The 23831-nt window shown below is 55.7% G+C and overlaps 1 protein-coding gene across 1 annotated transcript; it reads left to right on the top strand.

Moving 5' to 3' along the window:
* The first annotated feature begins 434 nt into the window (after positions 1-434).
* Positions 435-23608, top strand: LOC309802431 (serine/threonine-protein kinase PAK 6). Its single transcript, XM_082617987.1, has 9 exons — positions 435-553; positions 12534-12742; positions 13600-14235; positions 19843-20340; positions 20464-20597; positions 20964-21090; positions 21191-21316; positions 21798-21932; positions 23345-23608. The coding sequence occupies exons 2-9, from the start codon at positions 12539-12541 to the stop codon at positions 23510-23512; spliced, it is 2028 nt and encodes a 675-aa protein (XP_082474113.1). The 5' UTR covers positions 435-553; positions 12534-12538; the 3' UTR covers positions 23513-23608.
* The last annotated feature ends 223 nt before the right edge of the window (positions 23609-23831 follow it).

Here is a 23831-nt window from a genome sequence, read left to right as displayed (position 1 = left end):
GCGCGGCTCCCGCTTCTCGGGTGTTCATTCCCCGAAGTGCGGGGCCGCCGGCGCGGGCCGAGGGGAGTCGGCAGCGCCGGCAGCGGACCTCGCTCCGCGTGGGCGCCCGGCCCTCGCGCCCAGGCTGGCGGGGGGTTCGTCCCAGAGGGCGCCTCACTCGGGCGGCCGAGGCGGGGCCGGTGGCCGCGCTGGGTCGGAGCTAGGAGAGCAGAGGGGCCAGAAGCGCTGAGCCCGCTGTCCCCTTGTCCCCGTGCGCCCTGCGGGGAGCCCGCCGCCTCCGCTCGCTCGCACCTGAGAAGGTGGCTCAGCCGGAGGCGGGCGGCCGGGGTGGGGGGTGGGGGGCGGGTTCCGAATGCTCTGGATTCCGGCCAGTCGTGAAATCCGCGGGGACCCTTACTACATCGGTCATAATGAATTTCTGACCTGTTTCCACCCAGGCCTCGGAGGACTGGCCCGCGAAGGTCCCCAGTTCCCTCTCTTCGGTGCCTGAGAGCTCTGCCCACTGAAGAGTGAGGAGTCCGGAGAAAGAGGAGGCAGGGAAGGCGGCCTGGAGGTGAGTAGCCCTGAGAGGGTTCCAGGGGCCCCCTCGGGACCTCCGTGAGGGACAGGCTGGGACAGTGGGCGGGCAGGTGGCCCTCCTGGGCTGGCCCGTCCCCCTAGGGACCTAGGCAGTGGTCCCTACTAGGTGCCATTTCTCAGTCCTTAGTGGATGTGCCTTGTTACTTCAGCCGCCTCGGCCCACTGGAGGCGCACATGGCTTCAAACTCCCCGCCCTGGCTCCTGGCCCAGCCTCCGCCTGTCCTCCCATCCGCTGCCGGTCAGGGGCCGAGGCAATGTCACCAAGGCCAGTGCACTAAATTCTTGTTTGGGAAAGAGGCTCCCAACAGGAAGGGCAGAAGCAGGCCCAGCGTCCGTGCTGAGCAGGCCAGGAGGCAGCCCCAGCCAGAGGTGCTGCTGGGCAGATCCCAGCCTGCCGTCAGCTCATTCCCCAGCTGTCCAACCTGCTAAAATCTCTCCAGCTTTGCCCACACCCAGTGAGTGGCATCCACCCTGGGAGGGAGATGCTGCTGGGAGCACCAAGGGCTAAGACATGAGGAGTTCCCAGGGTGTAGGCTGCGTTTTCTGTATCTTGCCCCATTCTGGTGCGAGCTCTGCTGTGAGTTCTCCTCAGGCCATAGATAGGACAGTGGTAGAGAACACATTTGGAACCAGAAAGAGCTAGGTTCGAATTCTGACATTTTGCCTTTGATTCCTTAAGCAAGTTGCTTTACTTCTCTCCCAACTTTAATGTCCTTATCTATAACATGGGGGTGATCATGCCTTCCTCGTAGGGCAGTTGTGAGAAGTCACAATGATAACTGATAAAGGAGAACAGCCCCAGCAGGAGGCTACCTGCCTAGCCTCCAGTTCTGGGAAAGGTTAAGCTCCCCGAGCCCTCCTTTCTTGGAGAACTTTGAGAATGGTCTGGCTGTGTGGCAAGAGATTGTGGAGGACATTAGAGCAAAGCAATGGGAATAAAGTAACGGCAGAGGGTCTGGCAGGGTGGGTAGTAAGGTGGCCCCAGAGAAGGGTCCATTTCTGGAAGGGAATCCCGCTTCGGAAGCAGAAACAGCAGCGTGCTCTGTACACATCACACGGCTTCACCTGTCCGTAGGTGACCCTGGACACACTGTTACCACCTGCGCAGCCTGGGGCAGAGAGAGAGACTCTGGCTTGAGGCTTCCAGTCCTATCGCTGCCCAGAGTAGTTGTGTGATCTGGGGCAGGTCATTTGACTTCTCTGGGTGCACTAGGCATGGTGCAAGAGCTTGGAGCTTGGATTTGATTCCCAGCTACACACTCACCATATCAGACAATTACTTCTCTCTCAGCCTCAGTTTCTTCACCTGTAAAATTAAGCTCATAAAACCTACCTCATAGAGTTGTGACCATTAAATGCACTAGTGAAAATCACCTAGTACAGTGTCTGACACATGCTAGGCACTTTATACACGTGTATGTGTCGCTTCCCTTTCTCAGCTCCTCCTTCCTCTCCCCAGTCACTTGCCATTCTTAAAACGCACCCAGGGCTTCCCTGGTGGCGCAGTGGTTCAGAGTCCGCCTGCCGATGCAGGGGACACAGGTTCGTGCCCCGGTTCGGGAAGATCCCACATGCCGTGGAGTGGCTGGGCCCGTGAGCCACGGCTGCTGAGCCTGCGCGTCCGGAGCCTGTGCTCCACAACGGGAGAGGCCACAACAGTGAGAGGCCCATGTACCGCAAAAACAAAACAAAACAAAAAAAAAAAACAACGCACCCAGTAAAACAGGTTTGGCCCATGTCACTGCAGTATTGTGAAGTTGGAGTGACGAGGGGGACAATATAGTGATACAGAAGGTTAAGGCCTGTAAAAACATAATCTTTTTGTGACTAGGGGACTTAATCCTGTGACTTGGGGACTCTGGAGATTCTTTCTGGCTAGGCACTGAGGGTTCTGTGATGAGGTCTCGAGCCTCTATATGTGGAAGCTGTTGAAAATCTGGGGTAGGCTTCCCTGGTGGTGCAGTGGTTGAGAGTCCGCCTGCCGATGCAGGGGACACAGGTTCATGCCCGGTCCGGGAAGATCCCACATGCTGCGGAGCGGCTGGGCCCGTGAGCCATGGCCGCTGAGCCTGCGCGTCCGGAGCCTGTGCTCCGCAACGGGAGAGGCCACAACAGTGAGAGGCCCGTGTACCGCAAAAAAAAAAAAAAGAAAGAAAGAAAATCTGGGGTAGTGAAGAGGTGCCTGGCCTGCAGCTCTCCCAGTCTTCACTCCTCCCTTGGAGATTATGCCATGCCCAGGAAACCCCAGTGCTGTGGACTGGGGAAGCGGTTAGGATTCTAAGTACAGTGAACAGAGGTCAGAGGGCTGCTCTGGCTTGAGCTGCTGCTGGGCGGCGGCAGCACAGCACTTGCAGGCTGGAGCTGGGCCCAAAAGGCAGGCCTGAGTCAACATTGACCTTCCCTGGCTGGCCAGCCTAGCTCTTCGGCCTCTCATTCAGCTGGAGTGTTGACACAAGTGATTGAATGAGACTTATTATCATATTCTTTTCAACAACAGCCCCATTATCTTTCCCCTGGGGATTCACTGGGACCTGTAGTGTGGGAATGACAACAAGGGTGGGGAGCCCGGACATTTGGGCGCGTTCTGTGCACAGTGCCCCCTGCCCTGCACACTCAGCTTCTCTCTGGGCCACTCGAGTGTGTCAGAACCTCAGGGTACTGCTGTACATCCCGGGGATGCTCCACACTTCCACACAGCGGCCCTGGGCAGATCTTAAATAGTGCCTGTGGGCAGTGGCAGTAAGGGCCACAGCCTGGGTCTAGGACCCATCCACCCTACACGGGACAGCTGGGCAGAAGAGCGAATGAAATTCTCTACAGGCCCTTCCCCTGGTGTATTTCTAGGGGACAGGAAGAGTGCTGGGGTGCCACCTCTCATGTCACGTGAAGAGGGTAGATGGCAGGCCTGGACCCCTGGTGGAAGCTGAGGGAGAACAGAGCTCAGCCCCACATGAAGGATGAGCTGTGAGGGGACAGAGAGACAGAGGGCAGGGGCCTCCGAAAGGGGGAGGAGCCCCCATCACTGAATTCATTGGAGCAAGGCGAGCAGGGCGTGGACCAGCTCCTGTCGGGAATGCCACCGAGGGATTGAAAATTGGGCAGGGGCAAAGGGGAGGCCATACCCCATCAGTAAGTCCCACAGGTGGGTGGCGCAGGTCAGGGTGGGGTTTGGCAACATCTGTTTGGAAAAGCCAGCTAAACTGCACGAGAGCAAGGATTTTGTCTTGTTCACCATGGTCCCCAGAGCCTGGAACAGAGCAGATGCACAACAAATGCATTTATCAAATAAGCGAATGAATAATATAATGTCATATTTAAACTAACTCCAGAAACTAAACTTTGAGAAAGATCTTCCTGGCTCATGAGAATATTCCAATGAAAGACTGGCTTCTGTCCAGGATTTTCTCAACCAGGGGCCTTCGAGGACATGCCTCTTCACGGAAGGGTGTGGGATGTCAGTTCCCAAAGGCCGTCATGAAGGGGCTGGGCGGCAGACCTCGGGGTGAAAGGGCCCGGCTCTGGAGGTGGCAGGTCCTCCATCAGCCCCTCTGTGACTGGATGGTGGCAGTAGTGGGGGTACCTTTGTAAGTGCTCTAGGACTCAGGGGCTTACCTCTATCTCGATGTCACAGAGCGTCTTGCGTGGGTCTGAGAATGACAGGCTGGGGTGGTGGGAGGTGACAGCTAACTGCAGCCTTGTTCACATCTGGATCAGATTAACAGGGGTCTTCCCCTTCTTTGCTGCTCCACTTGGGCAAATCACTTAATCTCTCTGAACAAGGGTTTCCTCATCTGCATAATGGGTACAATAATAGGCCCACCTCACCGGCTTGTGGCGAGGATTCTGTGTGTGAAATGCTCAGCCCAGAGCCTGGTGCTTATACTAGGCACTCCCTGAGTGACAATTACTAAAAATACCCAAAACAGCCCCTCCAACTAGGACAGATGCTGTTTCTTTCCTCACTGTACCTGGAGAAGCTGGCAGAAGTGAGTAAGTCCGTACCCCTGTTGGCCCCGGAAATGCTGAGGCTTAGAAAGGAAGAGTGGGCCAGGATCACAAGCGGAACTTAGGAACGCCACGCCCCAGGTCCATGCTGAGCCCGCACTCAGCCCTGACAAGCCGACCGTGCCTCCCTCAAGGGGAGCCTAGGCGTGCACCCCACACTCACTCTCTGGCCCTCAGAGGGAACAGGGCCCCAGATGCAGCTGCCTTCTCTCTTCCCACTCGTCTGGAAATGGAGGGGAATCTCACCAGCCTCATCCTAACAGAAAGTTTACATCCCAGAACTCACACAACCAACCACATCCTCCTCCCCTCAGAGTGGCAGCAAGCTCCTTCAGACTTGCTTTCTGGAAACCACCTTCCCAGCCTGTAGTGCGTTCTTGTGACTCCCTTCAGTGGGCTGAGTGTCCTTTCCTTGAAAGGAATTCGATGTGTGGGAACAGCCAAAACTCACTGGAAGCCAGGTCTAGGTGGCAAGGCAACCACATTGGACACCAGCTCTTCTGGTGAAAAGCAGAGGCCACAGGTTAGGAAAACACTTGATGCTGGCCCAAGATGGGCCCCAAAGTTGATTCCCAAGAGGACTTCTGGAAGTCCTGGAGCACGTCTGCAACAGGCAGTTTCACTCCCAAGGGTCTGCCTCAAATGGCAGTGCTCACTGGAAAGTCTGTGCTCTGGTTTGAGGTTTAAGTGCAGACTCATTTCTCCATGGTTCTGGCTGGGGAACCAACAGCTTGGTGGCCCTGGAGCCCCAGGCCCTGGCAGACGGGTGTCTCCTCCCCCAGAGGAAAAGCAGTTTGAGGGGGTGACCCACCCAGCACAGCTGTCTGCTGTCCCTGTTGTAGACCCTGGACCAGCTGAGCCAAAGTGCCTGGTCTGGGGGCCCTCACCACCCAGACCCCATGGCACCGTGGAACACTAGCATCAGCCGCAAAGCTCTGCCCACCACTCCTCAAGCCAGGCCTGCTGGTTGCCTGACTTGGGGCTGAGACCCTACTGAGGGGACGTGGACCTGTGCTGGAGAAAATACCCTCCTGCTGTTTCTGCGGCTCTTTCCATGTGTGCCAGGCCCTGACATCATAGCTGCCAAGGCAAGCTCCTTAGAACACCCCACCACCACCACTGCAGGGCAAAGAAAACAGACAAACAAGCCCTGGTTCCAAACAAAGTAAGGGTCAGCCTGCAAGTCAAGACAGCGCCAGTCTCCCTTGGCCTCTGACTCACAGATCAGCCCAGGAAAGCACCTAGTAATCTTGGTTGAGGGAGCTGGCCCTGGCCCATCCCCTTGTACACAGACTGCCCAGCCCCCTTCCTGTTCACAGAGACCCCTGGGAAGGAGATTAACAACAGCCTGAGTCCCTCTGAGTGGGCATGGTGGACGCAGCAGGGCTTTGGAACCAGATCTGGGTTTAAACACCAACTCGGTCATTTCCTGGTTCTGTGACCCTGGGTAAGTTATTCAACCTCCCTGAGCCTCATCTGAATTTGTGGATAATAATAATAGCTCCTACCTCCCAGGCTCGTTGTGAGGATTAAATTAGTTGGTGCTTGGAAAGGGCCTAGCATGTAGTAGGTGCTCAAGAAAAGTTACTTCCCTTTCTCTCTGGAGTCTCCTGCTCCTCTGACATGATGGTCCCACCCCTCAGTGACCCCAGGCCTGTGGCTCCCTGAACTCTCCCACCACCTCCACCCTCAGTTTTACTGGGTGTGACAGCATTTCCTCCAGAAGCCTCTGCCAGGAACTGACCTGCTCCCCATCTGCCAGGCTCTGGCTGGAGGAAGCAGCCTCAGCAGGAGCTGTGCCGGTGGGGGGGAGCTTCCTTCTAAAGCTGGTTGGGGCAGCCTGCCCCTCCCTGCCCCTCCCCTCCCCTCCCCTCCCCAGTGATGGGCATCCTTCTCTGGTCCAGTCATGGGCCAGCCTGCTGGCTGGAAGGTGATGTCCTCGGCCATTCTCAGAAGAGGAATGTTCAAAGCATTCCTCAATCATAAAGGTGCATCCCAGCCTGAGAAAGACTCCTCAGCACCTCCCCGCACTGCGCTGGAGGGGCTCGGGCAGCGGAGGTCACCCTGAGCCAGAGCTGGCGCCCTGCCTCTGCCCATTTCTACTTCAGTGGCCAAGGCCCACATCATTTCTGTCAGGCAGAGGGAAAGGCAGGGACTGGCTCTCTGAGGGAACAGCATCCTCCTTCCTCCTCCAGAGTACCTTCTTTAGGGGAAGCTCTTCCACTAGGTGAGTGGAGTGTGGATGCACAGAGGTGGTGCTTCTCGGATGGCAGTTTTAAAGGCGGGCATGGCCTGATTTGATTTAACCTCACGGCTGACTCAGCACCCCCTCTCCCTCAGCCCCGGGGTCCTTGGGCTTGTCAGAAGGCGGGAAGCTGGGTGGAAGATGGAGACCTAGGAATGGCAAGTGAGGGCCCCTGTCTCGGCATTCGTGTGCGTGTCCAGGACGTGGAGCTGGAGAGATGTAGGGGAAGATTGGGTCTCAGGTGATTGACACCCTGTGACCTGGCAACATCGGATACTTAAGTGGGTGCGTATCTCTTAGGAAGCTCTGCTCGTGGATCACTCTTTTCTTTATTTAAAGATAGTTTGTTTTCTTTAGAAAGGCAGCCCATCATCTTTAAGGAAAGTTCAGAAGAGTAGAAAGATGGGGTAGGAGGAAGTCACCTGGAACCCCACCAGTCAAACACAACAACAATGAATGTTTTGCTGTATTTCCTTCAAATATTCATTATATTCATACTGCATTTACAAATTAGTCTAGGTGAAATCTTTAGAAAGAATTTCCTACTCCTAACCTAGGCCTGCTTTGGACAAAGAAAACCTTGATAGTTTAATTTGTCCTCGGGACCCATGGGTGTGAATAGGTTTGGGCCCTAGCAGGTCAGGGGCTCCAGGAGAGCCCATCAAATTTGGGCTCGCCATAGTCACTCACACCAGACCTGGGGCAGGGGATGGCCAGACTAGGGGTTACCCTCTCTCCTGCCCCCCACCATCACTCCCACCAGCTTTAGTATTTTTACCTTTCACATTTAGATCCAATTAGTTTGGGGATATGATATGAATTCATTTTTCCAGACTGCTTTTTTTTTCGTATGGATATCTGATTGCTCCAGCTACATTTATGGAAAAGATCATCTGTTCCCTACCATATTGCAGTGTCACCTTGTCATAAATTAAGTGACCTTATGCGAGTGGGTCTATTTCTGGAGTCTCTCTTCTGTTCCACTGGCCTACTCATCAGTCTTTGTGCCAATTTCACACTGTATTAATTGTGGTTGCTTTATAATAAATCTTGATATCTAGTAGTGTAACCCTCCAACTTTGTTCTTCAAGATTTTTTTTTTTTTTTTTTTTTTTTTTTTTTGCGGTACGCAGGCCTCTCACTGCTGTGGCCTCTCCCGTTGCGGAGCACAGGCTCCGGACGCGCAGGCTCAGCAGCCATGGCTCACGGGCCCAGCCGCTCCGCGGCATGTGGGATCCTCCCGGACCGGGGCACGAACCCGTGTCCCATGCATCGGCAGGCGGACTCTCAACCACTGCGCCACCAGGGAAGCCCTATTCCTGATTCTTTATGTTTCTCTGTACATTTTAGAATCAGTTTGTCAATTTCTACCAAAAGAAGTATGCTGGGATTTTGATTGAGATTGCAATAACTCTGTAGGTTAATTTGGGAATAATTGATATCTTTATAATATTGAGGCTTCCAATCTATGAACGTTCTTTATTATCTTTAATGTTTGATAGTTTTCAATTTACAGACTTCGCGCATCTTTGATTAGATTTATTCCTAGGTATCTGATATTTTTAATGTAAAGCGGGAAAGGGTGTCTGAGGGGTTTTTCCCTAATAACACTTCTGACAGCAAATGAGAGGGGTTTTCTCCTCCTGAGATCATTTCTCCAACTCTCTGACACCAACTGGGCGTTCAACAATTCAATTTGATTCTGACACTAACTACCTGGATTAGCACAGACTCCTCAGACTCAGCCCCACAAACTGCCCCCCACTTTGGACTCAGGTTCCAAGGCCCAGGTCCCTGTACCTCTGACCAGCTGGCTAATAATTGAGGTTCCCACGACCCCCTCTTCACATTTGATAATTTGCTAGGATGGCTGGTGGAAGTCAGGAAGGCACTTTACTATTACCAGTTCATTAAGATGCAACTTAGGAACAGCCAAATGGAAGAGATGCATAACGCATAGGGCAGGGTATGGGGGAAGGGTGCAGAGCTTCCATGCCCTCCCCAGACGCGTCACCCTCTCAGGACCTTGAGGCGTGCACCAGCCCTGAATCCTATCTCTGAGGAGTTTTTATGGAGGTTTCATTAAGTAGGCACAATTGATTAAATCATTGGTTATTGATGATTAACTCAATCTCCAGCCCCTCTTCCCACCCCAGAGGTGGGAATGGGGAGGCTGAAAGTTCCAACATTCTTGTCCCTCTGGGGATTCCAAGAGGTTTAAGAGCTCTGTGCCAGGAATAGGGGGCAGGGTGTGGGGTGTACAATGACCAAACGTCTATTTCCCATTGTACCACAGAATCTGTTTTTAAATTTCATTTTCTACTTGTTTGTTGCTGGTATGCAAAAATACAATTTTTTTTATATTGACCTTGAATTGGGGACTTCTAAAATTCACATTTAATCCCAAAAGTTTGTATGTAGATTTTTCTATGTACACAGTCATATTGTCCCAGGCAGTGTTGGCCTCACCATGGTTTTGGGCAAGTCCTGGCAGCCTCCCTTTAGGTGTGGATTTCCCGCTAGCTAAGTGGCTGGCTCTGATTTCTAAATCTCTACTCCCCCTCCCCCAAAGCCTGAGCTCAGTTCATTGCTTCTGTCAGCTCCCCACCTCCCCTGTAACCCCTGGATCCTAGGACTCTGCACTGTCCTTCTTTCTCCTCAGGCCCTTCCTGCTGCCTGTGGGAAGAACTTATTCTGGAATTGCTGTTAGGGTGGACTCAGGAGGGGCATCCCAGAGTCATGTAGACCATTTGCTAAAGATGCTTTCCAGGAACTTCCCTGGCAGCCCAATGGTTAAGATTCCATGCTTCCACTGCAGGGGGCGAGGGTTCCACTGATCCCTGGTCGGGGAACTAAGATCCCGTATGCTGCGGTGCAGCCAAAAACAAAAAACCAAAAAAAAACCAAAAACAAAAAAGATGCTTTCCCCGTGCATTCCTGCAGCAAACGCTGGGCCTTTGGGTGCGTCTGGGGAGCTGGGGCCAGGGATGTTCCGGTGGGGGGAAAGGGAAGTATTAGCCACCTCTTTTGCAACTCTAGGCTGTGTCCCTACACCTCCAGAAGGGTTTACAGAGTGGGGAGGAGAGTGAAACCATCAGCTGAGCTAATCCAGAGATAGAGGGTCTGTCAGGACAGAATTGCAGAACTGAGACTCTTCTGTAGCCAAAGACTACAGGGAGGAGGTCAAGCTTTACCAAGCCATGAAGAGTCTGTGTCGTGGAGAGGTGACGAGGGCCCCAGAATGAGAAATCAGGCATGACCCCTGCCAGGTGACTCCGAGAGGACAGGAGTTGGGCGTCACTCCCAGACTTGGATCTGCTCACGTTCTGATGTCTGCAGGGACCTGAGCTGAGAGACAGGATGCACGGAGAGGTAACATAGCAAGAGAAACAGCCCCTTTTTCCTGGGAATTCACTCACTTAAAACTCCCTAAACTCTGTGCATTATTTTTTATTAACCCCATTCTATAGATGAAGAACACTGAGGCTCAAATCATTAGGTAGCTCGCTCAAAGTCTCCCCAAATTAGTGGAAGACTCCCTGCAACTCACCTGTAACTCAAACAGTTATATTTCATTCCCAAGTCCTTGGTCCTTGGGGCTCCTGCACATGTGGCTTTGCCTGGTGGGAATGTTTGGTAGATTTCCTGAACCTCAAGGTCCCAAAAGGTGGCTGCCATTCCAAGAGGTATGACATGGATTCAAATTGATTCATGCTTGGTGAATGCCTAGTGGAGAGACTTGGCTGTTTGAGCCCCCTGCCTTCCCGAGTGGCACCAGCTGCCTCCCAGATCTGTGACCTGCTCCAAACCTGTGAATGTGACCAGGAAAATTCTCTCTCTGGAGCAGGAAAAAAAAGAGAGTGCCGTGGCACAGATCTATCCAGTTCTGTAGATAGATGAATGATCCAAGCATTCAATTCAAGAAACAAACATGTCTTGGGCTTCCCTGGTGGCGCAGTGGTTGAGAGTCCGCCTGCCGATGCAGGGGACGCGGGTTCGTGCCCCGGTCTGGGAGGAGCCCACATGCCGCGGAGCGGCTGGGCCCGTGAGCCATTGCCGCTGAGCCTGCGCGTCCGGAGCCTGTGCTCCGCGACGGGAGAGGCCACAGCGGTGGGAGGCCCGCATACCGCAAAAAAAAAAAAAAAAAAAAAAAAAGTGTCTTGTTGAAACAAACCTAGAAGTGACTTTTCCAGCTGACACAAGAGCCCGAGTGTCCTTAGCACCCATCGCCCCACACAAATGCACTGAGCTATTCTGAGCCACTTCAAATACAATAGCATTCTAGTGGGTACCCCCAACCCTGTCTTCCATGTGGTCCCAGCCCAGGGCTCCCTGAAGGTGAGGCCAGAGCAGCACTTTGGAAGAGTCACTGCCTCCTGGGTCTCCAGTCTCCCTCTCTCAGATCTGCATGCCGGTGTCACTCAGAGCTGTTGTTAGAGCTTAATAGGACCTAAGGCAAACCCAAACCAGCAAGGCGAGGGATGGAGGTTTGACTGCAGGTGATGTTTTGTACAATCAGAGTTCTGAGACCAGAGAGAAGGGGACCCAGAGGGAGGTGGGCTCTCTCTTCCTGGAGAGCTTTTCCCCTAAGATAGCTGCCCTCACCCCCCGCAGCAGTGCCTTAGCTCAGGGCCTTTCCAGAATTAGGGCCGAGCACCTGGGGACCATGAAGGCCCTTTTAGTTTGGTCCCTGATGGGGCAACATGTCTCTGAATCAGCAGCTTGACTTTTTATGACGTTGTATGTCACATTAACAGTTTTTGTTTTTGAACCATCCTGGGACAAACCCGAGTTGACTGTGATATAAAAGAAAGAAACAAACGAACAAAAACAACCCTTTAACGAACAATTGGATTCAATTTGCTAATTTTGTTTAGGATTTTCATTTATGTTCAGAAGTGAAATTGGTTCAAATTTTCCTTTCCTTTTACTGTTTTTTTTAAATTTATTTAATTTATTTATTTTTGGCTGTGTTGGGTCTTCGTTGCTGCACGTGGGCTTTCTCTAGTTGTGGCAAGCGGGGGCTACTCTTTGTTGCAGTGCGCGGGCTTCTCATTGCAGCGGCTTCTCTTGTTGCAGAGCACAGGCTCTAGGTGCGTGGGCTTCAGTAGTTGTTGCTCGCAGGCTCTAGAGCACAGGCTCAGTAGCTGTGGCGCACGGGCTTGGTTGCTCCGCAGCATGTGGGATATTCCCAGGCCAGGGCTCGAACCTGTGTCCCCTGCATTGGCAGGCAGATTCTTAACCACTGCGCCACCGGGGGCTTCCTTGTACTATTCTTATCTGGTTTAAGAATCAAGATCATACTTCATAAAATGAGTTTGCCAGCTTTCCTCCCTCTTCCCCACCCCCTTTTAATTCTTCAACGGTGGAATGTTATTTGTCATGGGCTTTGGATCTTATAAAAACACACCCCCAGGGTCTGCCTCCTCAGCAGGGGACTTGGCGCAGATGAGAAGACAGACACCTCTTTTCCTCCTTTGTAGTCTGTGTTGGCTTATTTATGGGTCTTTTGCTGCTTCTGGGACCGCTCTGCGGGGAGCTAGCCATTTCCCTGAGGGAGTAGGCCTGAGAGGTGGGCCAGCGCAGGGGGTTGAAGCGGGGGAGGGAGCCTGGGGCCCCAGCACCCACTGCGGCCACCTGTCCTTCCCGGGTCCAGGCTCCTGTGAAGCGCCCCCTGGAACTCAGTCTGACCCTCCCCACGCAGGCACCATGTTCCGCAAGAAAAAAAAGAAACGCCCTGAGATCTCGGCCCCACAGAATTTCCAGCACCGCGTCCACACCTCCTTCGACCCCAAAGAAGGCAAGTTCGTGGGCCTCCCCCCACAATGGCAGAACATCCTGGACACACTGCGGCGACCCAAGCCCGTGGTGGACCCTTCACGCATCACCCGGGTGCAACTCCAGCCCATGAAGGTGAGGGGGGCATCAGGGATGGCGGAGGGGGAGGATTCAGACCATCCCCCTTCACAGAGGGCTGCTGGCAAGACCACACAGGCACCTGAAGAACCACCTGATTACCAGCTATCAATTAGCCAGGATGTCTTCATTCCCTGCTAATCAGCCTCTCGTTCTCTCCCTGGGTGACCCAGGGAGGAGGATCCTGGGGAGTCCCTCTCCACAGGGTGGTAGGGTTGCCAGATTTAGCAAATAAAAATACAGGATGCCCAATACAATGTGAGTTTCAGATAACAAATAATCTTTAAGTATGTCCCATGCAAAATTTGGACATGTAGCCCCTGTGGGGCTGGGGGCTCTCACAGACCCGGGGGATTAAGTTGTGTGGGTCAGGAGGGGTTGATGCAAGAGCCTGATAGGGCTTGGGGTCAGGGCCCTGTCAGGGTTTGGAGGCCACAAAGCCAGTACGTGTGGAGGAGAGCCCTGGACTGGTGCGTGTCCCCTGGAAGGCCACACACAGACAGAGCTGGAGAACGGCAGCGGGCCCCAGGCAGGGCCTGCAGTCTCTCCAGCTCCCGAAGCTCAGCTGCCCGCACCATCAGGCACGCTGGATTGAACGCCATGGCTACTCACCTGTCTGCCCTGCTAGACTGTGGGCCCGTGAAAATGAGGCTTCTCCCTGTATCCGTCCGCTAGCACAGGCCTGGCCTGCTGTGGGCCCTGGGAAGGGGCTGAAAAATTAAGAATAGATGGATGACACAGCAAGCGAGGTCCTCCCCCAGGCCCCCCGGGGAGGCTCTCTGACCTGGTCCCCGCCCAGCGCCCCCTCCCTGCCACGACAGGAGGCTCACCACGCTCTTCCCCCTCCCCTGCAGACAGTGGTGCGGGGCAGCGCGGTGCCCACGGACGGCTACATCTCGGGGCTGCTCAACGATATCCAGAAGTTGTCAGTCATCAGCTCCAACACCCTGCGTGGCCGCAGCCCCACCAGCCGGCGGCGGGCACAGTCCCTGGGGCTGCTAGGGGATGAGCAGTGGGCCGCCGACCCGGACATGTACTTGCAGAGCCCCCAGTCTGAGCGCAGGGACCCCCACGGCCTCTACCTCAGCTGCAACGGGGCCGCACCAGCAGGGCGCAGGCACGTGCCATGGCCCGAGCCACAGAGCCCGCGGGTCTTGCCCAGTGGGCTGGCCACCAAGGCACAGTCCCTGGGCCCCACCGAGTTCCAGGGTGCCCCGCAGCACCGCCTACAGAGCTCCCCAACCGGCACCTCAGCCTCCACGGCTGTGGGCAGGCGGGGGCCCAAGACTGCCGGGCATGGCTCTGAGGAGGCCCGGCCACAGTCCTGCCTGGTGGGCTCGGCTGCAGGCAGGCCGGGGGGGGAGGGCAGCCCCAGCCCTAAGACCCTGGAGAGCAGCCTGAAGCGCAGGTTGTTCCGAAGCATGTTCCTGTCTGCTCCTGCCGCCGCTCCTCCAAGCAGCAGCAAGCCAGGCCCTCCACCACAGAGCAAGGTAGGTCAGGCCACGGCCCCCGCTGGGGCCACTCTTGACAGGGCAGGGAGCCTGGCCCAGCAGCATCCACTGGGGACACAGGCCCTGCCCGGCCTTCCCCACTTACACGGTCGGGTTGGGGAAAGCATGAGGCAAACAGATCATCAGCTGAGGATTCTACCCTGAACCAGCTGAGCCCTAGTGCTCCAAAGGCTCCACACGTGTGAGTCAGATGTTGCAAGCCAGGTCATTTTCCGGGGGCCTCTGAGGGGCTATGGTACGCCTCAGCTGACATTCCTGCCCTCTGGGGTGTGTCTAGGCGGACCACACGGGGAGGCAGGCACCCCTGAAAAAGCAGAACCTTTAACCACAAGCCCAGACCCTCCCCTGCCCCCAATACCCAGCGACCCCACCCAGGCCCCAGCAGAGGTAGGTGCTCCAGCCCTGGGGGGCAGGGAGGCGGGGCAGGGTCTCTCTGGCTCCCTTTTCTGATCTTTTTTCTGCCTGGACCCCCAGCTTGTCCCAGTGCTCTCCTGAGGTCACGCACAGCCTCTCTGCCCTGCTTCTCCCATAGGCTTATGTTACCCCTTCTCTAGTGAGGATTCTTCCCTCCCTCCCTCCCTCCCTTCCTTCCTTCCCTTTTTCTAGTAGTTCTTGCTTTGTTTGACATTCCTGTAATTATTTATTCTCATACTGTGTGCCATATGAAAAGCTAGAGGATTGAATTTGCCTGGGTCTGGGAGCAACAGGAGAGCTGACTTTTGGTGTGTGACAGCCTCAAATGCACATATTTTTCTTGTAAAAAAGGAAACAGTGAAGGGAGCCCTAATGGTGACATTTTTTAGCAGACCGAGGAGAACATTTTTGCTTCTTACGTGCCCTATGACATCCTGTCCGTGGTGACAGTAACATCCTTTCCCATTTGGCAGATGAGAAGACTGACTCAGAGAGCGTGGGACAACCCCCTGGTGTCACGAACGGGTCAGCCGAAGGTGGGAGGGAAGGCTTTTCCATGAAGGCATCTTTTAGCTCCTCCCTGAGGGTCAGGCAGAAATGAGCTTAGGCTGCAGCACAAGGGTTGTTAAGTCTCACCTAAGAAACCGCCACCGACAGCAGCATGAGTAATGGAGTCCCCCCTCCCGGGATGGCGTCAGTGTGTCCAGCCCAATCGTGGAGGGGCGGTGGGGGGTTGAGGGGTGTCCTGGACCCTCAACCCCATATAAGTCACTGCCAGCCCAAGGCACCCAGGGAAGGTTCTGGGCTTTGTGCCCTCCAGTCCCCACTGGGACAAAGGACGGTAGGCTGGGATCCCCTGTGGGGCGGGGGCTTTAGGGAGGAACAGATGAGACGTGGCTTGATATGCCCGTGAGAAAACATGAGTGCCTGTGAGCCGAGGGGTCTCTGGAAGGCTGTACCCCTGGGGAGACATTCCCCAGAAAACTAAGGTGGGAGCAGGACAGTGCACCCTGCCAGGAAGTGCACTTCGAGAGTCCTGCTGGGGTGGGGGGTGGTTTCAGGGATTTAGAGAAAGGGGATGTCAGAACTGGTATGCATGGTCCTGGGCTCCTGCCAGCACCCCACAGCAGGGGGCAGGCCAACCGCCCCTATCCCTGCGCACCCACAAAGCACCTACTGTGGGCCACTGCTGTGGGCTGTACGAGGTCTCCCCTGCAGCTGAGGAGGCAGTTGGTGCTCATCCGTGGCTCAGAAACACCACAGTTCCAAGTCCAGGGGAGTGGTTTCCTTCTTGGCCCCCTGGGCACACCTTTCTAGATGGATGTTCTCAAGCCAGGCCTCTGAAAGGCGGGGCTGAGACTACCCCACAACCGCTCTGGGCCAGGGCTTCTCAACCCTGTACTACTGACGTTTGGATCAGATAATCCTCTGTTGCAGGGGCTCTTCTGAGTGTTGAAGGCTATTTAGAAGCATCTCTGGCCTCTACGCACTAGATGCTAGTAGCACCCCTCAGATGGGACAACCCCAAATCCCTACAGACATTGCCAAATGTTCCTTGAGGGAAAAAGAAATCACCCCCAGTTGAGAACCACTGCTCTCAGCAAATTACCGTATGGTTGGGAAGCATTCAGTTTCCTCCTCCTCCCCCAAGGCCTGGGCCCTGGGAACCCAGACCAAGCCAGCAGCCAGCCCTCCGCACTCAGCACATCCCAGAGGTTGGCTCTGGACACTCACAGCAACTCCTAAAGCAGCAGTCCATGCACTAGTGCCCTGGGAGGGCAGGCCACCAATAGCCACAGCGTGCCAGGCATGGCTGCAGGAGGGTCTGTGACCCTAGAGCTCTTGTACTCAGCCCCAGGCAGCTTGGCCTGCACTGACTCGCTTTGGCTAAAGAGCAAAAGGAGACCTCAAGTGGGGACAGAGAGGCCAAAGAGGTAAGACAGTTAGGACCTTGGGAGATTTAAAAGTGGTCCCACTTAGCGGCAGAAAGGCCACATCAGAAAGACCTCAACAATCAGCAAACCTTGGTTAAGCACCTACTGTGTACCATGTACTCGGTTACATGCCAAGGATCCCCAACAGGACCACTGCATAGGGATCAGAGGTTAAGCTGACCAGGGCTGAAGTCTGGCCTTGTCCCTTACTGCTTAGTGACTCTAGGCAAGTTACTTAACCTCTCTGAGCCTGTTTCCTCATCTACCAATGTAGATAATAATATTACCCATGGGCTAATAAAACAGTCCACAGGGCTATGAGAATTAAATGAGATAATGCATTTAAGGCCCTTGTCAAAGTGGTAAGCCCTCAATAAAATGGCTTTAGTATTTCTTAAATATTATGAAATGGCCTCTGCCTGGGCGGCACTAACAGAACAGAACAGCCTCCTGAGCCCACAGCTGGAGAGCCTGGCCCTGTCTTCTTAGCCTGGGAAGGGAACATGAGGCATCATCGTAACTCCATGTACAACTCTTCTTTCTAGTGACTTCCTGCCCAAGAAGAGGCCTCAGTCACACAAGTAACTCCAGAATTAATCCAGAGCCCCTAACAATTAATTCCACCTTTTGTCCCCCTTTCCCTTTCTTGGAGTGGTTTAACACATTTCATCTGGTCCTTTCTTGTGGCTACGTTAAGTAAAATCTCCCTCCTTGTGGAGACAGGCAGCAAGGCCCACAAAGGGACACTTGGGACCAGGCCATGCTGAGGTGAAGACCAAGCCTGGCCCGACCACCCCCGTGTCCTATGTCCCATGTCCCAGGCCACGTCAGTGCTGCCCACCACCCCCAGACCCGTCTGCTGCTTCCATCCACCTGCTGCAGCCTCGGCCCCTGAGCTCAGCCAGCACCTGCGTCAGGGTCTCCACGGGGGCCTCGACAGCAGGGGGGAAGCGAACCCACCTCCTCAGCCCCTCTGCCTGACTTGTCCCCACCCTCCCCGTGTCCACTCATCCTCAGAGCAGAGAGCTCATGCGGGAGGCCAGGAGGCCAGAAGGAGAGGGAAACTGTTTTACCGTCTTCCTTAGAAATCCAGAGTGGAGAGAGGTCAAGGGCCGTGAGAGCAATCTCAAGAGCAGCTTTAGGAGCTTTTCGGATCCCCAGTCTCTGCCCAGCCCCACACAGATGCTCAGAGAGCACATTTTCTGTGTTAGGTCCCTGCCTCGCAGGCCAGCGGGCAGGCTTTTCATAGAGCCTTGGAGGCTGCTACCAGGTGACATCTCATGGTCCTTCTGCTCCTGGTTGTGGCCTCACAGCCTTGGTGGTGGCCGTGCTCCCTCCACCCCGAGTCCCAGCCCTCCCACAGGCTCCCCAAGGCCATGGAATTGCAGAGCTGCTCAAATTGTGGTCCAAGGTTCCTCCCACATCCAAAGCCAGGGGCCTTGTTAAAATGCGGAGCCCCTGCTCTAGGGACCTGCTGAAGCCGTTTCCAAGGCCAGGGAATCTGCATTTTATCCAGCTCCCCAGATCACTGTGCCTTCACAGAGGAGACTGGGGCTCAGAGAGGGGTAATGGCCTAAGATTTATCACAAGTCAGAGCGGAGCAGGACTGGAACCCAGGTCCTGACCCCCCAGTCTGGAGTTCCCACTGCTCCGCCACGAAAGAGTAGGGAAAGGGCGGTGAAGTTGGGTGCTGGTGCTGGCAGGGACAATCCATTTACTGCACAGATGTGCTTGCCGGGCAGGGATGGAGTAGTCTCGGCAGTCCCGGGAGGTTTTCCTGGCTCCTTCACCTCGAGGGCTGAGCACGAGCAAGGCACGGCCTGGCAGAGGCTGGAGCACGCTCAGTGGTCCTGCGGGGCTGGGGGTGGCGGAGCCCGCCACAGCATGGCTCTCTGCCAGAAGAGGCACCGTGCACATGCCCTATCCTAGGCAAGGCCAGGGACTGGGATGAGGACCCCGAAGTCTAGGGGGTAAGGGGTGCTGAAGAGGTTGAAAAGGCTCTGGCTGAGCCTGATAGCGCCCAAGGCCCAGATTCAAGCAGCCCAGCCCAAGCTGAATGCTTGAGTAGATTCCCTGGAAGCTGATTCAGTTTTGAGGTTGAGGACCAGCAAGCACCCTCTGGGCACCTAGACAACCGCCTATGAGATGGGCTCTGAGATGTTCCAGGAAGGCCTCTCTCGAGCTCCTCAGGTGTCCCCCGTTAGGTCGCATATGGCCCTCTCCAGGTGGCCCTTTTAAACATACACAGTCCCTGGGAAGGGTCCCGCTGCACTTCACCAGCCCCTTGGGGAAACCCAGGGATGGGACCCTTTCCTGCTTGGGCTGCCCGGAGGGCTGGGCCTGAGCAAGACTCACTGGGGGCCAAGCCTGCTGCTCAGTTCCACCTTCCCTCCCTCCCTCCCTCCCTCCCTGCCAGAGACCAGAAAGATAGGCCCCCTGCCTTCTCTTCCTTCTTGGGGGTCATCAGCCAGGAGTTCCATGTGGCTAGTGGAGGAGCTGCTCTGGGGAGCCCTGAGGAAACTCTCTCACCCCTGGCCCCAAGGCTTGGGTTTGGCTGGACCTACCTTCCTGATTCCAGATCTGTCTAGCACCAGATCCCCAGCCCAGGAGACACCTGAGGACCTCCCAAGATGGTAACATGGCTCTGTGGTCCTCTGTTGGGGACCTAATCTCACTGCAGACACGCAGACTCCCCGTTGTCAGGAACAAGCAGGACTATCAGACGGCAGCCCTGTGCCGTGGCTTCCCCGCCCTGTCCTGGGAGTCAGTCACAGCTGCCTCACTGCAGCCCCCACCCCTAGGCCCAGGGCCTCTTCTGCCCGCATGGGCCCTTGGGTAGGGTAGCCACAGTTGTGATCGCCTCTGACCCAGCTTGCCTCCTGGTGGCCTCCCTGGGGTCTGGCTGTCAGTCACCCAAGGAAGAAATACCGGCCCAGGACACCCCAGGGACTCGGCTTTGTCTTCGCAGGAAGGACAGTGTGGATATAAAGAGCTGTTGTTTTGTCTGCTCACCTGGGAACACTGGGGGTTGACTTCTCAAGCAGGACTATGGTTTGGCTTCAGCTCCATTTGAAAATCTTTGCTTGCGGCACCTCCCACATTAGTCTGATACCTAGCCCGGCTCTGCCCAACCCTGTCAGTGTCCAGAGGTCGCGGCAGCCACCCCCTGCCTCTGGGAAGGGTACTCCAGATGCTCCCACAGCCAAACCCCTTTCTGTTTCTTCCTTTCTCCCTGCAGCCCAACTCCTCTTTCAGACCACTGCAGAAAGACCGCCCCCCAAGCCTGGTGGCCAAGGCCCAGTCCTTGCCCTCAGACCAGCCCGTGGGGACCTTCAGCCCTCTGGCCACCTCGGATACCAGCAGCCCCCAGAAGTCCCTCCGCACAGCCCCAGCTGCCTGCCCTCCTCCAGGACGGTCTTCCCCGGCAGGCTCCCCCCGCAACCGGCATGCCCAGATCAGCACCAGCAACCTGTACCTGCCCCAGGACCCCGCAGTGGCCAAGGGTGCCCTGGCTGGTGAGGAAACGGGCGTTGTGACACACGAGCAGTTCAAGGCTGCACTCAGGATGGTGGTGGACCAGGGTGACCCCCGGCTACTGCTGGACAGCTACATGAAGATCGGCGAGGGCTCCACGGGCATCGTCTGCCTGGCCCGGGAGAAGCACTCGGGCCGCCAGGTGGCCGTCAAGATGATGGACCTCAGGAAGCAGCAGCGCAGGGAGCTGCTCTTTAATGAGGTGGGAGGAGAGGGCGTGGCGGGGCATTTGGGATGGGCAGTGATGGCAGAGGCAGGCTGGACGTCTGCAAGGAGGGGCAGTGGGGAGGGTGCCCGGCACTCAGGCGTCCCCTCCTGCCCCCAGGTGGTGATCATGCGGGACTACCAGCACCTCAACGTGGTGGAGATGTACAAGAGCTACCTGGTGGGCGAGGAGCTGTGGGTGCTTATGGAGTTCCTGCAGGGCGGGGCCCTCACGGACATCATCTCCCAAGTCAGGTGGGCAGCTGGGAGGGCTGGGACCCAGCGCTGGCTGCTCCCGCCACTGCCCTGGCAGGGATATTAGGCAGCCTCAGGCCCGGATGATTGGGGTGCCCATCACGTGGTCCTGAGCCACCCTGCCCACCCCCATCTGTTCGGGTTAACAGACCCAGGGGTCTGAGGGCAGTGGGGAAGACACGAGGTCTCCAGCCTAGGCCCAGGCCCGTTTCCACCAGGGCTCTGGCCTGACTGGGCTCCCGCACACATCGTCCAGGAGCTGTGGGGCCCCCTACCAGGGGCACCTACTCTGCCCAGCCCGTCTGCCCTGCAGCCCCGCCAAAGCTAACATGCTCTTCCGCTGGTGGCCCTGACTTCCCCGTCCAGGCTGAATGAGGAGCAGATCGCCACCGTGTGCGAGGCCGTGCTGCAGGCCCTGGCTTACCTGCACGCCCAGGGTGTCATCCACCGGGACATCAAGAGCGACTCCATCCTGCTGACCCTCGACGGCAGGGTAGGGCCCTTCCCACCCTGGCACACCCACGACCCCACTTCACGGCTCCTCCTCCCTAGTTCGCCATCACTCCCCTTTCTCCCTCTCACCCCAACCTCAGGTGAAACTCTCGGACTTCGGATTCTGTGCACAGATCAGCAAAGATGTCCCTAAGAGGAAGTCCCTGGTGGGAACCCCCTACTGGATGGCTCCCGAAGTGATCTCCAGGTGTCTGTATGCGACTGAGGTAACGGCTCCCTCCATCACCCAGTCCTCCCAGAAGAGGCTTGGGAACACACAGCTCTTCTACTTGTGGTCTTCTCCAGAGCCCTCCACCCCGAATAGCCCCGTTTGTCGGGTTCCCACTAAGTCAATACCCTACGCCAACGTCCACTGCCCCCTTCCCACTCTTGGTCGGATCTTCTCTGGCCTGTGACTTTGCTGCCACAAACTGGTCCCCAAAAGGCTCTCCCCCAAGCACAAGGGCAGGTTGGGGTATGGCCAGGCTTCCCCATGTGTGGTGGCCTTTCTAAGAGAGTGGCTGACAGCTGTGTCCCTGCAGTCAGTGGTCACTCATGCAGGTAGTAACTGACCACAGGGGAGGTGACCAGGAAGGAGGCCGACTCACCAAGGAAACCTGGGACCAGCTGCTCCCCTCCCCCTGCAGCATGTTGCTACCAAGGGGCCAGACTCTGGCCGGTGGAGTCAGGGACATTCTCCTCCTGCAGGTGGATATCTGGTCTCTGGGCATCATGGTGATTGAGATGGTAGATGGAGAGCCACCCTACTTCAGTGACTCTCCAGTGCAAGCCATGAAGAGGCTCCGGGACAGCCCCCCACCCAAGCTGAGGAACTCTCACAAGGTCAGTCGGTACACAGGGTGTGACCCTGCGGGCCCCATTCTTCCTGAGGCTTCAAGGATCAGAGTCTGGGCTGTCAGGCCCAGCCTCTCCCTCCCACAGAAACCAGAGGGCCCGGGGTCCCGGAAGAGGCTCGTCTTTCTCCACACAAGTTCCGCACCTTGGTGTGGAGCCTAGTCACAAACTCCCATGGTCACTCCAACAAGTTTCCACCTGCAGATAACTGACAGGAGCCTGAAAGAAGGGAAAGCAAGGCCGGTGGGAGTCCCTGATGCCCTGGGAAAGAATCTAGAGAAGTTAACTGAGCAGTAACGCCTCTACCCCATCTGTCAGGGAAGGCATACCAAGGCACAGTGTTCCAGTCCATCACAGAGAATTAGCTTGCCCTCCATCAATGTACATCCTAACCACATCTGAGCCAGCTTTTCCCTTAAAACCAATGTGTGTGTGTGTGTGTGTGTGTGTGTGTGTGTGTAACACTTTTCTGCCAAATCCACCCAAACCCACAGTCCTTACCTGTGGGCACCCCCTGCTGGTAGCCAGCTCAGCACAGGGCTGCAGAATGGCACTGCCATCTGGTGGCCAGAGTGAGAAATGTCCCAGAGGGTTGAAGCTCAGTCTCTAAATGCAAAATAGTTCTGTAGCCCTGCTGGATGCGAGGAGAGACAGGAAACACTTTCTAAGACAGCTGGTCCTTGGAACCCACACTCCTGACCCCCTAGACTAGCAGATATTTCTAATTGGCTAATTCCCCAGAGGATGAAGCCTTCCGTTACAGCCTAAGACTCAGCCTTATCCCAAAATATTGACTAAAACTGAACCAGGGTAAGCCCTTGACTTAGACTCTAAGGCTTAGAGAAATAAAGGAATCTTCCTTTATCAGGTCCCACTTTGTTCTTTTCTATTTTTCAAAACACTCCTTCCTCCCTGACCTCTTTTTTTATCTTCACTAAAGCCCTATGTAGCAGACAGGGAAAGCACATTTTATCATTAGCCCATTTTACAGATGACAAAACTGAGCTCTAGAGAAAAGTACAACTTACTGGAGGTTAGGGATAGACCCAGGACTGGATCACTGGGTACCAATCCCGTGCCCCTTTTCACAGAGCCTGAACACTGAGAGCCCTGAGAAGCAGCGTGGTGCATGGGCTGTATTTGGAGCCCAGCTCCCCAACTCTCCTGGTATCCTAATTCCATGGCTCACCAGCACCCCCTATAGGTGAACTGGCCACCTTTCCCGGACTGATGCTGACTTTCTTTACCTACCTGATAGTCCAGAAAGTACTGAGCCTGGGAGGAAACAGGAAGTAAGAAACGAGAATTTAAGACTTTCAAATGACAGTGGGGCCAGGCAGATTGGGTCACCCCAAAGTGGCTGCAAACTGTGGCTTCCTCTCACTGCCCTGCCTCCACAGGTCTCCCCAGTGCTGCGAGATTTCCTGGAACAGATGCTGGTGCGAGACCCCCAGGAGAGAGCCACGGCCCAGGAGCTCCTGGACCACCCCTTCCTGCTGCAGACGGGGCTGCCCGAGTGCCTGGTGCCCCTGATCCAGCTCTACCGCAAGCAGACCTCCACCTGCTGAGCCCAGCCTGAGTGCGCCTGCCACCTGTGCCCACAGGCAGGGGACACTGGGCCACCAACTTGCCAACAGGGCCTGGCTGCCTGCCTCATTCTCTCAGTATTCTCTCCAAAGATTGAATGTGAAGCCCCGACCCTGCCCTCCTGCCCCTCAGCCCACTGGGCCAGGCCGGACCTGCCCCTCAGTCACTTTCCCTCCCAAGAGTCCCCAGTTGCCTTTGGGATGAGGAGACCCCTTCTGCAGGATGACCCTTTGTTATTTGCACAGGGATATTTCTATGAAACATGGAGACCAGTGCTTCTGGCCACTGTGGCCAACACAG

The sequence above is a fragment of the Mesoplodon mirus genome (assembly GCF_964341445.2).
Source record: "Mesoplodon mirus genome assembly, chromosome: 4".
In the NCBI taxonomy this organism is placed as follows: domain Eukaryota; kingdom Metazoa; phylum Chordata; class Mammalia; order Artiodactyla; family Ziphiidae; genus Mesoplodon; species Mesoplodon mirus.
This window is presented reverse-complemented; position numbering and strand designations above follow the sequence as displayed.

What these genes read in the sequence shown, in the direction of transcription:
- LOC309802431 (XM_082617987.1), top strand. Translation starts at nt 12,539, where the DNA reads ATGTTCCGCAAGAAAAAAAAGAAACGCCCTGAGATCTCGGCCCCACAG. An exon ending in GCCCTCCACCACAGAGCAAG is followed by an intron (nt 14,236 to 19,842) that starts GTAGGTCAGGCC and finishes TTCTCCCTGCAG; the next exon opens with CCCAACTCCTCTTTCAGACC. An exon ending in AGCTGAGGAACTCTCACAAG is followed by an intron (nt 21,933 to 23,344) that starts GTCAGTCGGTAC and finishes CTGCCTCCACAG; the next exon opens with GTCTCCCCAGTGCTGCGAGA.